The sequence below is a fragment of the Eptesicus fuscus genome, chromosome 18 (genome assembly GCF_027574615.1).
Source record: "Eptesicus fuscus isolate TK198812 chromosome 18, DD_ASM_mEF_20220401, whole genome shotgun sequence".
Taxonomy (NCBI): Eukaryota; Metazoa; Chordata; class Mammalia; order Chiroptera; family Vespertilionidae; genus Eptesicus; species Eptesicus fuscus.
The window spans coordinates 27322176-27338765 of record NC_072490.1 but is presented as its reverse complement, the minus strand read 5'-3'; the positions used below and the strand labels follow the sequence as shown (position 1 = coordinate 27338765).

The following is a 16590-nucleotide window of genomic DNA, read 5'->3' as shown; positions in this document are numbered from 1 at the left end:
GTTCTTTACAGAGAATATCTTAATTTGTTCTTTAAAAGTGAATATCTTAATAATTGATTTCAACATACACAGACCACTTGTGTAATTGAAATAACCAAATATGACCAATAAGGTCCACATTAATAATTAAAGCCCCAAAAATTTAGAGATTATAGATTCCTAGCTATGTCAAGTTGATTTACTTTGTTTTAATTGAAATAACATTCAAAAATATGAAGATGATCTCACTGTAAGCTTTACTGCTAGCCAATTAAATATTAAACTATTTGAAATATTTTGGTTCCTGACCATCACAATTGTAGCTGTCATATACTGGTAGTTTTGAAGTTTTCAATCAAGATCTCTTAGGAATCACTTCTTAGGTAATGAAGCTGTTAGTACCTACCTCCTCTGAGACTGTGTCCTTCTGTGAAGTTCATCTTACAGTGGATGAAATCCAGGAATCTAAATATTACCAATTGCTATGGTTATCTGTGTTTCTGAGAAATGTATGCAATATTTTATTTCTAGTTCATATTCTCTATATTTATAACAATTGAATGTATAGTTTTTAACTCATGCTAGACTGTGAACTCCTTGGTGACATAATTGTGGGAACTCAAAAAAGTTTGCTGGACTAATTCTCTAGGAAGAAGACTATGAGTGGGGAAGTAGTTCCATACTTGATGCTTTGACTGGAATCAGTGCACAGCAACGCAGACTAGCACTTGCAGCAATGAGATGGAGGAAAAAAATCCAGCAGAGTCAAGAATCGGGCATTGTTGAGGTATTACATACTCAGATATGTAGGTAGTATAAATGGAATTCATATCATGACAGTTCCAGATTAAGTTTCTTTTAAGAGAATGTGCTTGATAAAATAATAATTCTATTTATCATTTGATATAGTTTGGGCATTATAATAAAATGTTGATAGCACTTTTAAAAATAGTTTACATGTAAAATGTGACCCATACGTATTCCAAAGAATCCTTTCAGCAACTAGCTTCAGGGGTTCTTAACTTGGAGTCCACAGACTTCCCCAAAGAAGTTTGTAGATTAAATTCAGGAAGGCTATCCACTCTAGATGGGGAAACAATACATCCTTGTTTTTACTAACCCCTAATTAAAAGCATTTCCTTTAGTTATAAGTCTGGGCAACAAATCACAACACTAGTAACAGTACCTGTGATTCTGCCCTAAGAGAATTCAGATATCTTTGCTTTGCATTATAATCTAAGTATCCTGAAGTGTTTTTCAACTCACCACTACTTTCAATGTAATACATTAGTATAGAAGCACACATAGAAGCACACATCTATTATGTCACAGTTTTTAAAATAATTTAATAATTAGGTAATTTTCAATAAAATTATTTCCTATGTAATCCTCTATACTTTGGATATTTAAACATGCATGTTATGGAAATGACAAAGCTATTATTTAAAAAAACACACCAATTACTTAGAAACTAGGTCTATAGGTTTTACCAGGCTGTAAAAGAGGTCCATGGCTCACAAAAAGGTTAAGAAACTCTGAGTAATCTTTTTCTGTTCTGAGTTCTCTGCTTCTCCACATCCTTGTTAGCTTTAACTCCCTTTATTTTGGAATAATTCCACTGTATGTACCCAATTTGTAAATATTTTCAAGAGAAATACGATGGAGGCTTCATCTAATCTAAGAAGCTGTGCTTTAGGCTTTACCCTTGATTAATTATAAGAAAAAAATACTAGAAAAGATTCAAAATTCAAGTTGCTTTAACGTTACCTATTAAATCATTTTCCTTCATTCAAGTGTTTATTGGTGGTTTACTGTGTGCCAGACATGGCTGTGCTTCAGAGGATTCTGACCAGAGACAGTTACCACTGTGGCACAATAAAGGTTATAAGGTTATTTGTTGACATAAAACTAAATAAAATATTATCTGCATTTATCTGTCATTTATTTACCAAATAATTTCACACAGTGTTTTGTGTTTGTAGGGGGCGTTTAGCGGGTGGAAGGTTATTTTACATGTTGCCGATCAGAACCGAGAAGCCGGATTCAGACGGCTGCTTCAGTCCGGAGGAGCAAAGGTTTGTATTGAGCCAGTTCACTGGGTTTTTACATGCATTACTTTCTAAGCAAGGTCGCTATGATCAGTTCCTGATTTCTGTGCTTTAGGAGATGGGAATCCCCAAGTACAGACATACAGTTGAATTATTTTGGGACACTCATAGCTGTGGTGCTTCTTTTTCTTTAGGTGCTACCTGGTCATTCTGTGCCTTTATTTAAAGAAGCCACACATCTCTTTTCTGACTTTAATAAACTGAAACCAGATGACTCAGGACTTAATATAGCAGAAGCTGCTGCCCAGTACGTGTACTGCTTGAAAACAGAATACATTGCCGATTACCTCATGCAGGTTTGTAAGCTTCGGTCCTTGACCTCATTACCAGCCATCTGCTTATATGCATAGAGGAAGTTTGCACATCACCACCCTCAGCTCCTTGTTAATACATGTCAGACTCCTGTTATTTTCTATTTAACCCCTTTCAATTTCATTCTTTTTATAAACATTTAGCTTGGAATTTAAATATGAGCTAGGTATAAAAGTGCTCTGCTAGATGTTGGAATATAAAGAAAGAGGAAATTGATTTCAAGAGACCAAGGAGAAACATTTACCCAAGGGTCCTCCTTTAGTATTCTTGACCTTTTGCATTGATATATACAGTAAACACCTGTGTTAGATGCTAAGGCAAGTCGAGCATTTGCTTATATGTAGGGTTCACTACACTCGTGTAGTGAGTGGCCCGTGTTTGTATGGTTTGAACGGGCAAAGAAAAATCTTCCTGGCACCAGAGTGCCTAAAATGCCATCAGCAAAGTGTGACACGGTCACAAATGTCTTTACTATAAAGGATTTCAAACAGAATGGCATAGGAAAAGGGGGGAAGCCAGGACGCAGCCTGCCATGTAACTTTTGCTGCTTATGCTTGCTCTGGGTTTAAACAAAAGAATGCCCAAAACATAAACATGAAGCCTTTTTCATAAAGCACTGGGTTTAATGAGTCTCATCCCTGGTCATTTTAGGAATACAGCTGCCACCTAAGACAAGAACCAATAATTATTATTTTTTTTAATCCTCATCCGAGGATATTTTTTCTGTTTATCTTTAGAGAAGAGGAGGGAGAGGGATGCATTGACTGCTTGCCTCTCACACACCCTAATGGGGAATTGAACCTGAGACCTGACACTCTAACCACTGAGCAAAACTGGCCAGGGCACGAACTGATTATTAATTGCCTATATTGTGCTGGGCACAGTATTTGTGTATGCATTCTCACATAAAACATGTACTGGTTAAAGAATAGCAAAGTGTCATCTAGGTTCTTGGTAAAGAAATAGAATGTTGCTACTCCCGTAGGCCTTTCCTGTTGCACCTCCCTCCTTACCCCAAAGGTGATCACTATCTGACTTTTGTAAAGTGTGCCAGGCACTAGATTTCTGGAATATGTTGTGCTATTATGACAGTCTGTTTTATACATAGGGTGTCCCCCCAAAATGTATACACACTAAATTATTTTTTATTCTAATGGGTTAAATCTGAAAAGAAAGAAACATCAATTGATTAGCTGCTAAGTGTATATACTTTTTTTGGGACACTGAATTTTGGCTTTGCCAGCTGGGTAATTATGTAATATTGACTGTTATTTAACCTTTTTATTTTATCTGTAAAATGGGGAACAAAAAATACCTCACGTATTTATTGTAAAGATCAAGTAAAAATTCAGTAAAAAGATTTTCAAAAGTTACACTACACTAAGCATACTGTCTCACACTTGATAACTATTAACTGTGTTTTTCCAAATTTTCCCTATTTTTGTATTTAATCCATTATTAAGGTCTGAGCTAGCCCCAGTCTACCTGAACTATTAGCTCGTCTTTCTGATAAACGATGACTGACTGTTCACTAAATGTGACGCATGATAAATGGCAAACCTTGAAAAACAAATGTGCCGAAACCGGTTTGGCTCAGTGGATAGAGCATCGGCCTGCAGACTCAAGGGTCCCAGGTTCGATTCCAGTCAAGGTCATGTACCTTGGTTGCGGGCACATCCCCAGTAGGGGGTGTGCAAGAGGCAGCTGATCGATGTTTCTCTCTTCCTCTCTGTAAAAAATCAATAAAAAAAAAAGAAAAAAAAAAGAGAAAAACAAATGTTTTCTTTGTGAGAATTTAGGAATGAATATATGAATAAAAGGGAATGTATAAAGTTTCTGTAGTCAAAAAGCAGAGTAAAGGAACCTATTACCTGATCATTTTAACAGTTTGAAATTTGAAAAAAAAAAAATGTATTTTTTCCCCCTTTCAGGAAACCCCTCCTCCAGTAGAAAATTACTGTCTCCCAGAAGCTGTTTCCTTTCTTCAGAATTATAAGGAACTGGGGTCTGGATTATCACAAAAGAGAAAAGCTCCTCCAGAGAAAAATGCCACCAAACGGCCTCGGGTGAACTGATCGCACCTGCTCTTCAGTTACCAGACCGCAGCGTGTTTGAATTCAGAGCCTGGATGTTCTGTGAGGATTTGTGAAGAACTCCGCTCAGGGTGGAAGGATGACCCAGCTTGAAGTTAGTTTTTAACACTTGAAATTTCAATCAGTGAAATATTAACTGTTCCTGAAGGGAGAGTTCCCTGAAATAACAAAACACAACCCCTCAGCTAGCTTGTTATTAAAACACGTTGAAGTGTGCAAGGGGCTTTTTATGGATTTTCTTGTAAAGATTGGAGGCTGTAGCTTAGTGGGAGTTTTATTAGCAAGGTGATGGATTTTGCTTAAACTATCTGCTTTTATTCATAACAAGGAAGTTTATTGGGATTTATTCATGCTTTCCTGATTTTTAAATTCTCACCATTTTACCTCTTTAACAGGAGCCTGAGCACAAGGTTTAATGAGGAACTGAGGCTTTAAACTTAAAATGTGTGTGTATATATGTATATGTATGTTTGTACAAATCTCCATGATGTTTGCTAAGTTTGGATGCCAAACTTAGAAAATAAAGACAATAAAGAATAAAAGTCATATGTTTTTTAGAAGAAGTATTTTGGCATTCATTCTCTTGAAGCAGTAACAGATTTGTAAAACTGCTTAAAAAGCTAATTGCTAGGCAGATATCTGATGCTATTTACAATATTGTTCTATTGGGTTAAAAAAAAACCTTATAGGGAGAAACCAAGATGGCAGCATAAGGTAAACTCCTAATTGTTGCCTGCCACAACAATTTTGAAAATACAACTGGAAAACAGAGCACACACCGTCCAGAACCACTGGAAAGCTGGCAGAGTGGAAAACCTACAACTAGAGAAAAAAAGAGAGGGGGACGCTGAGCCTCAGGAGCTGTGGAGGTGCGGAGATCCATGAGCACGGAAAGGGTGGGCAGCTGAATACGTGGCAGACTTGCTCGCAGCGCGCGGAGAGGGAGGGCAGCAGACGCTGCGTGGCTAGCTTTCTCGTTTGGGAGAAAAACAAAACCTCCCGACTGCACTGAAATCCAGCTGCGGTCGGGGAGAAACTGGTCTGTTTGGCAGCGGGCAAGGCTCAAAAGCTGCCTTCTCTCAGAGGCGCACAGCCATTGATTAGGGCACGGAGAAACCGGCCCTCTTAGGGCGGCGCGGACGGAAACCAAGTTTGTCTGCGCCATTCTGAGACTCCGCCCCATCCAAGCTGAGCACAGAAGCTCTCCCAGGGGAGACACTGCTGATCCTCACAGCCAACTGGCTTGGAGATCAACTCCCGCCAGTGATACCAACAATCCCAACCACTCTGAACTCGTTTCTGGGGACACGTGGGGGACCCAGACGCCTACGGGACTCTCGGCTGGTCAGAGAGTGAGAGTGACTTTTCTGTTGGTGTGGACGACACCAGATTTCAACCTCATAAGGGACACATTCAAGAGGCAGACTCAGTGAGCACCAAAGCCCTACTGTGTCTCCAGCACAGCAATTCTTCCGTTATAGACACAGCAGGCCCTCAGCCAATTGGACCGGAGGTCAATTCCTCCCAGTGTACCAACAGCAATCAGGGCTTTTAACTACACCAAGACTTTCCACTCAGCCCACAAAGGGGAGTACCAAGAGCGACCACCTAGGGTGATTGGGGAAGCTGAGCTACCGGCCCCTATAGGTCACCAACCACACAAAGCCACTCCATCAACACAGGGAGGCAGCCAAAATATGGAGACATCGAAGTATGTCACAAATAGGAGAGAGATGAAAGCAAACTAATGGACGACACAGTGTTCAGAACCATATTTATAAGGTTACTCAAGAATCTTCTAAAAACCACTGATAAACGTGAAGAGACCTTCAAGGACCTAAATGAGAATACCAAAAAAATGGAAAAGGACCAGTCAGAAATTATGCATACACTGTCTGAAATAAAGAATATACAGAGTAGACCACCATACCTGAAGAGTCAAACCAAAGATCTGGAATATGAGGAAGAAAAAAACACCCAACCAGAGAGGCGGAAAGAAAGAAGAATCAAAAGTGTGAGGATAGCATAAGGAGCCTCTGGGATGGCTTTAAGTGTACCAATATCCGATTTTTTGGGGTACAAGAAGAGATAGAGCAAGATACTGAAAACCTATTTGAAGAAATAATGACAGAAAACTTCCCCCACCTGGTGAAAGAAATAGACTTACAGGTTCAGGAAGCGCACAGAACCCCAAACAGAGGAATCCAAAGAGGACCACACCAAGACACATCATAATTAAAATGCCAAGGGCAAAAGACAGAATCTTACAAGCAGCAAGAGAAAAACAGTTACCTACAAGGGAGCACCCATACGACTGTCAGCTGATTTCTCAACAGAAACTATGCAGACCAGAAGGGAATGGCAAGAAATATTCAAAGTGATGAATAGCAAGAACCTACAACCAAGACTACTCTACCCAGCAAAGTTATAATTCAAAGTTATCAAGCAGATAAAGAGCTTCACAGATAAGAAAAAGCTAAAGGAGTTCATCACCACCAAACCAGTATTATATGAAATGCTGAAAGGTATTCTTTAAAAAGAAGAAAAAGGTAAAGATAAAAATTATGAACAACAAATATATATCTATCAACAGTGATTCTAAAAATCAAGAGAATTAAAAATCTGAGGAACAGAATAAACTGGTGAACATAATAGAATCAGAGGCATAGAATGGGAGTGGATTAATAATTCTCAGGGGAAAGGGGTGTCTGTGTGGGGGGTATGGAAAGAGACTGGACAAAAGTCATACACCTATAGATAAGGACAACGGGGGGGAGGGGGAGAAGGAACCGGGTGATGGGGAGATATGGGGAGAAAAAAGGAGAAACAATTGTAATAATCTGAACAATAAAGATTTATTAAAAAAAAAAAGCGGGTGGGTGGAAGGTATCATATATAATAAAAGCCTAATATGCTAAAAAAAAACAAAACACACACACAAAAAAACCTTATAACCACGAAATTGTATTAGCCTTTATTACCAAATACTGCATGCACTACCACAGTCTTCCAAATACAAAGCTGCCTCATTTTGTTTAAGGAACAAACCGGAATCAGGAGCATAGTGTTTCTGTAACTGCTAATTGCTTTCTTTGAAAGGCAGACGGTGAGGGTCTCAGTTCTTAACCAAGACCAGTGATTTTAATTTCAAATATAACAATCTAAGGGGGAAGAGGCTAGTTAAGTATTGCACGTTTTAAAAGTTCTTGTGCACTGGTTGAAAATTGCTGACCTAGACACAAAAGAACTGGAGTTTTTACCAGATTTTTCTCTAAACGGAATAGGGGTTTTCCTGCCCTTCAAAGCATTTAGCTTAGAGCTAATTCACAGCTTAGGACAGTGGTCGGCAAACTCATTAGTCAACAGAGCCAAATATCAACAGGACAACGATTGAAATTTCTTTAGAGAGCCGAAAACCGACTTCTGCGCATGGGCCACGAAGTTTCAGTCGCACTGTACGTGCGCGCCTGCACATGGTATTTTGTGGAAGAGCCACACTCAAGGGGCCAAAGAGCCGCATGTGGCTCGCGAGCCTCAGTTTGCCGACCACTGGCTTAGGACAATACGAATTCCTACACAACCAAATAGGTGTAGGTTGTGGTGTAAACATTCTCCTCCTCCTTCCACCAACAAAAACCTCGTGGCCTGGTTTCATCAGAGCTGGTAGTTCGCAGCACATTTCCCTGAATTTCACCAATTAAAACTTCTTTAAGTAGTTGATGAACACTGTTGATAAAATTACCTAATATCATTTTCTTCTCTGCTAAAATTAACTATTTTCCTAGTTTGTCTTAAACACACAGTTTACAGTTTTACGGCTCTAGAGCTCAGCTTCTCCCGACTCCAGAATCTGTCCACACCCTGTGTAAACCATTCCACTCTGCCCCGATGCCAGCAAGGTCTGCCTACGTGCAAATCATTCCAAACAGGTAGTTCTCTCATTTAAAAGGGAAGAAAAAAACCCACTTCCTTTGATTATCCTAATTCCTAGTTTCTCCTCAGAATTACTACCGTATTTTAATGTGATAGTCAAGTTAGCAACTTCTATTCCTCCATGAATTTCCTTGTGCATTAATCTAATCTCACCAACATTCATTAATTCAACAAAGATGATTCCTTGGCCTATAACGGAGTGCCTGGGGTTCAGGAGCAAACCACCCAGACCGCATGCTCTCTCAGCGCCGTTGAGGCCCTCCGTCTGGACACACAGTACTCAGTTATACTCAGATTTAGTATTTATAGTGATAGGGACTGAACTGTGTGTCATCCCCCCTTCCCCCCCTCCCCCCCCCCGCCATTCATAGCCATGTCCTAACCCCCTGTGTGGCTGTATGAGGATACTGAACCTTTAAGGAAGTCATTCAGGTTAAATGAGGTCATACGGGTGGGGCTCTAATTCAGGACTGGTGGCCTTGGGAGAGACTAGGAGGGCATGCGCACGCACGGAGGAAAAGAGGGGAGTCTCATGCGAGGTCACAGAAGGCACTGTCTGCAAGTCAGGAAGATGACTCGCTGGGAAGCACCCCAGCCAGTGTCTTGAGCTGAAGATGTCTAGCCTCCAGAAGGGTGCGAAATTCCTATTGTCTGAGCCACCCGGTCTGGTACTTTTGCAGCAGCCCGAGCAGGCTAATACAATCCTGTGGTGCCAAGGTCTTAGCCTGGGGCCATAGTGCCTGGGGATGGACACAGGCACAACTTTGTGTATGTGCATTTTTAGGAGAGAGTTCAGTTTTATTTTTTTATTTTTATTTTTTTAAATATATTTTTATTGATTTCAGAGAGGAAGGGAGAGGGATAGAGAGATAGAAACATCAATGATGAGAGAATCATTGATTGGCTGCTTCCTGCACGCCCCCTACTGGGAATTGAGCCTGAAACCCAGGCATGTGCCCTTGACCCAGAATCGAACACAGGACCCTCCAGTCCACAGGCTGACGCTCTATCCACTGAGCCAAACCAGCCAGGGCTGAGAGTTCAGTTTTAGAATTCAGGTCTGAGACCTCCCATGTAGTACAGCCTTCATTCACCCAGAGGTGCTTTAACACATACAGCTTTACATCAGGTTTTGGCAAACTTTCTGGAGAAGTCCCAATGGTAAGCATTTTAAGCTTTGTGGGCCAGGACTTCATGGCATTTTTCCTTCAACCCTTTAAAAATGTAAAATCCATTCTCAGCTGGAGGCCATAAAAAATAGGCAGTGGTCTGGGTCTTTATCCAAAGACACCCAAAACACTAAGTCAAAAAGACATGCATCCATATGTTCATTTTAGCATTGTTTACAATAGCCAAGATATGGGAGCAACCTAAGTGTCCATCATTATATGAGTGAATAAAGAGGTTGTGAAAAATATACAATGGAATATGACTCAGCCATAAAAAAAATATCATCTTGCCATCTGCAACAACATAGAGATGGGCCCAGAGGGTATTGTGCTGAGTGAAATAAGTCAGAGGAAGACAAATGCCATGATTTCACTTTTATGTGGTGTGTAAGGAGGAAGCAGAACAGAAACAGACTCATCGACTCAGAGATCATTTTGATGGTTGCCTCATGGGAGGGAGTTGGAGGGATGGGTGAAGGGATGAAGAAATACAAAACTGGTAGTCACAGACTGGTCGCAAAAATGTAAAGTACAGCATCGGGGAATTTAGTCATTGTAATAACTATGATGTCAGATGGTTACTAGATTTATCTGGGCGATCACTTAGTTATTTAATTTCTTAAAAAATGTCTACTCACTGGGTTGTACACTGAAACTAATATAATAGTGTGTGTCAAGTGTAATTGAAAACAAAACAATGTAAAAAATGTTTTAAAGGCAGGAAAGGCGGGATAGCCCAGTGCGGACTCAGCTGTCCCCTCAGCTCCTGGCAGGAGGCTGGCCTGCTCTCTGCACCTACCTCCCAGCACAGACCTGTTCTGTGGTGGGCGGAAGGTGCTGCTGCAGCCCCAGGAAACCATATCAGTGAAAAATTAGTTGGGGGCGGGGTTAATGTGGCTGTAAAAGGGTACCTGAGGGACTCTTATGCTGGGACTGTTGGTATCTTACTTTTTAAATATAAATGTGAAGGTCTAATTAGCCTTATTAAACAATTTGTGAAATGGGCAGTATATCATCTAGGGAGCAGAGAGATACCCCCGCACTGTCTGTGTCTTGACCTTGTGGATGTCAGTCTCCTGGCTGTGGTGTGCTCTGTATTTTTATAAGATGTTAGAGTTGGGGAAATGGGTAAAAGGTGCACAGGATCACTGTATTTCCAAGACTGTATGCTAATCTACAATTATCTCAATAAATTTAACTTTTAAAAAATATATTTTTATTGATTTCAGAGAGGAAGGGAGAGGGAGAGAGTAGTAGAAACATCAATAATGAAAGAGCTGCATTGATTGGCTGCCTCCTGCACGCCCCCTGTGCGGGATCAAGCCCACAACCCGGGCATGTGTCCTGACCTGGAATTGAACTGTGAACTCCTGGTTCATAGGTTGATGCTCAACCAGTGAGCCACACTGGCTGGGCAAATGTAAAAATTTTTTTAAAGTTCTAACATGCTGATTGGAAACTCAAATATTGTATGTATTTATACATGTATGCATGCAGTGGGTGGTGGTGTGTGGATCCCTGCCCTGTAGCCCTAAAGACACTCTAATCTGCATCTGTCAACAAGCCAGGTGCACAGTTCTTCGTTTTCCTTCCACCCTGAGTAGTCACTGGCCCTTTGGCAGAGCCATCTGATGCTTGTTTAGCATGTGGGAAACTGCAATTAGAATTGCCAAGTGTTTTAAATTTGTGAGGTATCTATGGAAAGAAAAGCCATGGTATAGAGCAGTGGTCGGCAAACTCATTAGTCAACAGAGCCAGATATCAACAGTACAACGACTGAAATTTCTTTTGAGAGCCACATTTTTTAAACTTAAACTTCTTCTAACACCACTTCTTCAAAATAGACTCGCCCAGGCCGTGGTATTTTGTGGAAGAGCCACACTCAAGGGGCCAAACAGCCGCAGGTGGCTCGCGAGCCGCAGTTTGCCAACCACGGGTATAGATATTAGTTTAAGCTCTTTAAGCCATAAAAGAATGTTAAATTTTTTTAAGCAATGGGAACTGATAAATGAAAGGAGAGAATCAAGCAATTGTCTTACCAGTATAACTGCATTTCAGGATAACCTGTCAGTTGAGGAAAAACTCTTCTTGATAGAGTAATTCCAGGTACTAAGTACAGGAGAAATGATAGAAGCAAACCATTTTACAACTCCTAATGAAATCACAGATCTATGCAAATGGGGAACTTTATAATGATGGATCAAGATAATAACACCTAAATTCACTCATCACTCAAGACAGCCAGACATGCCTCCTGATGTGATACAATAGGGAACAGAGAGCATCTATTACTCTGTTAATTAAACGTGAATTTGATTACGCCTCCGGATCCTACTATCTGCAGTCAATCAAAATCGAGTCAGGAGTGTTCCAGCTCAAGATGACGATGTTATAGGATTCTGATCTCAAGTCCTCCCACAGACACAAGCTACAGTTACATACAAAACAATTTCCTCTGACAGAAACCCAAAACTAGCTGAGCAACTCCCATAATTGGGGCAAATGAGGGAAAACCCCACATCAAATGGGTAGAAGAGGCTGAAATTCAATTTTGCCATAAACCCCACCCCTGGTGCAATGACCCACAAGTAGGAGGGGACTCACAACCCTGAGAGAAGGGCCCCCAAAACATCTAGTTTTGCAAGCCAATGGGCTCACACTAGGCCAGAGCGATCTGAAAAACATCAAAATAAATTAAAACTTTGAAACAAGTGGAGATGGAAATACAGTATACCAATACCTATGGGATACAGCAAAAGCAGCTATAAAAAGAAGTTCAAGGCAATAAATGCCTACATGAAAAAACAAGAAAGGTTCTCAAAAAACAACCTAACTTTACAGCTCAGGGAACTAGAAAAAGAACTAAGCCCAAAGTTAGTCGAGGAAAGGAAACAGCAAAGATCAGAGCAGAATTAAATGAAATAGGAGCTAAAAACATAATACAGCCCTAGCTGATTTGGGTCAGGGGATAGAGCGTCGGCCTGTGGACTGAAGGGTCCCAGGTTCGATTCCAGTCAAGGGCACATGCCAGGTTGTGGGCTCAATCCCCAGTAGGGGTGTGTGCAGGAGGCAGCCAATCAATGATTCTCTCCCATCATTGATGTTTCTATCTCTGTCTCCCTTCCTCTCTGAAATCAATAAAAATATTTTAAAAAATACAAAAGATGAATAAAATTAAGAGCTGGTTTTTGAAAAGATAAACTCTCCAAGAAAAAAAGAGTGGACTCAAATAAAATCAGAAATGAATGAAGACATGTTACAATTGATACCACAGAAATATGAAGGATCGTAAGGGACTACTATGAACAATCATATGCCAGCAAATTGGACAACCTAGAAGAAATGAATCAATCCAAGAAACATACAACCTACTAAAACTGAATCATGAAAAAATAAAAAATCTAGTCCTGGATGTTGTTGCTCAATGGTTAGAGCATTGGCCCACCCACCAAAGGGTCATGGGTTTGATTTTCATTCAAAGGCGTGTGCAGGTTTGATCCCCGGCCTGCAAGGGTGCATGTAGGAGGCAACCAACCAATGTGTGTCTCTCACCAGTGGTTCTCTGTCTCTCTCTCTCCCTCTCCTGCTCCCTTCCTTCTTACTTCCCTACCATGCTTTCTAAAATCAATGGGAGCCGAAACCGGTTTGGCTCAGTGGATAGAGCGTTGGTCTGCAGACTGAAAGGTCCCAGGTTCAATTCCGGTCAAGGGCATGTACATTGGTTGCAGGCACATCCCCGGTGGGGGGTGTGCAGGAGGCAGCTGGTCGATGTATCTCTCTCATCGATGTTTCTAGCTCTCTATCCCTCTCCCTTTCTCTCTGTGAAAAATCAATAAAATATATTTAAAATAATAATAATAATAATAATAAAATAAAATCAATGGGAAAATATTCTTGGGTGAGGATTAACAACAACAAAGAAATAAAAAAATCTAAATAGACCAACTGCTAGTAGGGAACTTAAATCAGTAATCAAAAACCTCCCAACAACTCTAGCCGGTTTGGCTCAGTGGATTGAGCGTCGGCCTGCAGACTGAAGGGTCCCCAGTTGGATGCCAGTCAAGGGCACATGGCTGGGTTTCGGGCTCGATCCCCAGTAGGGGGTGTGCAGGAGGCAGCCTATCAAGGATTCTTTCTCATCATTGATGTTTTTATCTCTCTCTCCCTCTCCCTCTATGAAATCAATAAAAATATATTTAAAACAAAACAAACAACCTTCCAAAAAATAAAAGACCAGGACCCGATAGCTTCACTAGTGAATTCTACCAAACATTTAAAGAATTAATACTCAAACTTTTCAAAAAATAGAAGAGAACACATCCAACTCATTTTATGAAGCCAGCATTACCTGAGAGCAAAACTGGACATGGGCACCACAAGACAAGAAAATTGCAGGCCAATATTTCTGATGAACACAGATGCAAAAATCTTCAACAAAATATTAGCTGGATTCAATAATACATTAAAAGGGTCATATGGCCCACCTGGTGTGGTGGTGTAGCTCAGTTGGTTGTGTGTCATCCCATGTTACCAGGAAGTCACTGGTTTGATTCCTGGTCAGGGCACATGCTCCGGTTGTGCGCTCTATCCCTAGTAGAGGGAGTACAGGAGGCAACCTATCAATGTCTGTCTGTCTGTCTGTCTCTCTCTCTCCCCTTTCCTCTCTCTAAAATCAATTAAAACATTTTTTTAAAGGATCATACACCATGATCAAGTGGGATTTATTCCAGGGATGCAAAGATGGTACAACATCTTACAAATCAATGTGATATACCACATTAATAAATGAAGGATAAAAGTCATATGATCATCTCAATAGTTGTAGAAAAAGCATTTGACAAAAATCACCATTCATTATGATAAAAACTCTCAACAATGTGGGTATAGAGGGAATGTACCTTAACACGATAAAGACCATCCATATATGATAAACCCATAGCTAAAGCTAACGTCATACGCAGTGATGAAAAAGCTGAAAGCTTTTCCTCTAAGATCAGGAACAAAATAAAGATGTTCCTCTCACCACTTTTATTCAACACAGTATTGGACGTTCTAGCCAGAGCAAGTAGGCAAGGAACAAAAAAGCATCCAAATCAGAAAAGAAGTAAAACTCACTATTTGCAGATGACATGATATTATATATAGAAAACCTAAAACATCAAAAAGCTGTCAGAATAAACAAATTCAGTAAAATTATGCTACAAAATCAATCTGCAAAAATTAACTGCATTTCATGAGTAAATAATGAATTATAAGGGAAATTAGGAAAAGAACCCCATTTACAGTTGCATCAAAAAGAATAAAGTACCTAAAATAAATTCTACACTAAAAACTATTAAGGCATTAATGCAAGAAATTGAAGAGGATACAATGAAATGGAAAGATATTCAGTGTTCATGGAGTGGAGACTTTTCTTAAAATGTCCATACTACTAAAGCAATCTACAGATATAATGCAATCCCTATCAAAATTCCAATGGCATTTTTCACAAAAATAGTACAAACAATTCTAAAATGTGTATGGAACCAGAAAAGACCCTGAATACCAAAATAATACTGAGAGAAAAAGACCCCTCCAAATAAAGCCAGAGGCATAACACATCCTGATTTCTAACTCTATTACAAAGCTGTAGTAATCAAAACAGTATGGCATTGGCATAAAACAAATAGATTAATGGAACAGAATAGAAAGCCCAGAAATAAACCCACATATAGGTGGTCCATTAATTGATGACAAAGAAGCCAAGAATAAACATTGGGGAAAGAACAGTCTCTAGGCTGGGAAAACTGGACAGTCACATGCCAAAGAATGAAACTGGGCCATTATCCTACATCATACACAAAACCCAACTCAAAATAGATTAAAGATTTAAATGCAGCCCTAACCGGTTTGGCTCAGTGGATAGAACTTCAGCCTGCGGACTGAAGGGTCCCAGGTTCAATTCTGGTCTAAACAAAACAAAACAAAAAAGATTTAACTGCAAGGCCTGACCCACTAAAACTCTTAGACCAAAACATAGTGGGTAATCTCCTTCACATCAGTCTTGACAATTACGTTTTGGATTTAACACCAAAAGCAAAAGTAACTAAAGCAACAGGAGTGAGACTACATCAAACTAAAAAAACTTCTGCCCAGCAAAGGAAGCTATCAACAAAACGAAAAGCAGCCTACCAAATGGAGGAAGATATCTGCAAACCATTTATCTAATAAGGGGTTAACTTCCAAAATATACAGGGTGAGGCAAAGGTATGGAAAATAGCACGATAATTAATAAATAACAACACAAGATTAAACCCTGTTTTGGGTACTCACAATTGTAAACCTACTTTTGCCCCACCCTGTATAAACAACTCATACAACCAATAGCGAGATAACAATCTTATTAAAAAATGGGAAGAGGATCTGCATAAACATTTTTCCAAAGAAGACATACACAGAATTAAAGGAAACGGGGGGGGGGGGGAGGGGGGGGATAAAAAAAAAAAAAAAGAAGACACAGATGGTCAGCAGGTACATGAAAAGGTGCTCAACATCACTAGTCACCAGGGAAATGCAAATCAAAACCACAATGAGGTATCCCCTCACATCTCTTAGAATGGCTGTTATACAAAAAAGACAATAAATAACAAATGTTGGTGAGAATGCTGAGAAAAGGGAACCCTTGTGCACTGTTGGTGGAAATATAAATTGGTGCAGCCACTATGGAAAAGAGCGTGGAGGTTCCTCAAAAAAATTAAAAATGGAACTACCATATGATCCAGCAATTTTACTTCCGGGTATTTGTCCAAAAGAAACAAAAATACTAACTTTAATAGATATCTGCACCCCATGTTCATTGCAGCATTATTTGCAACATCAATACATGAAAACAACCCGCGTTTCCATCGATGAATGAATGAAGAAAATACGATTGATAGGCATAGACAGACACACACACACAGGAATATTATTCTGCCAAGAAAAGGAGGAAATCTTGCCATTTGTGACAACATGGAT

The 16590-nt window shown here is 40.0% G+C and overlaps 2 protein-coding genes across 8 annotated transcripts in view; one reads left to right on the top strand and one right to left on the bottom strand.

Annotated features, from left to right (window-relative positions):
- TOPBP1 (DNA topoisomerase II binding protein 1) overlaps window positions 1-5049 on the top strand; it is a 47283-nt gene extending 42234 nt beyond the window's left edge. Inside the window, exons 25-28 of the mRNA XM_028128881.2 lie at window positions 629-766; window positions 1962-2054; window positions 2222-2383; window positions 4331-5049. Coding sequence (XP_027984682.2) covers window positions 629-766; window positions 1962-2054; window positions 2222-2383; window positions 4331-4474 — 537 coding nt within the window. The 3' untranslated portion in view covers window positions 4475-5049. The remainder of the gene's footprint in view (window positions 1-628; window positions 767-1961; window positions 2055-2221; window positions 2384-4330) is intronic.
- Window positions 1-16590, bottom strand: part of CDV3 (CDV3 homolog) — a 77117-nt gene that overhangs the window by 36866 nt on the left and 23661 nt on the right. The window lies entirely within an intron of this gene.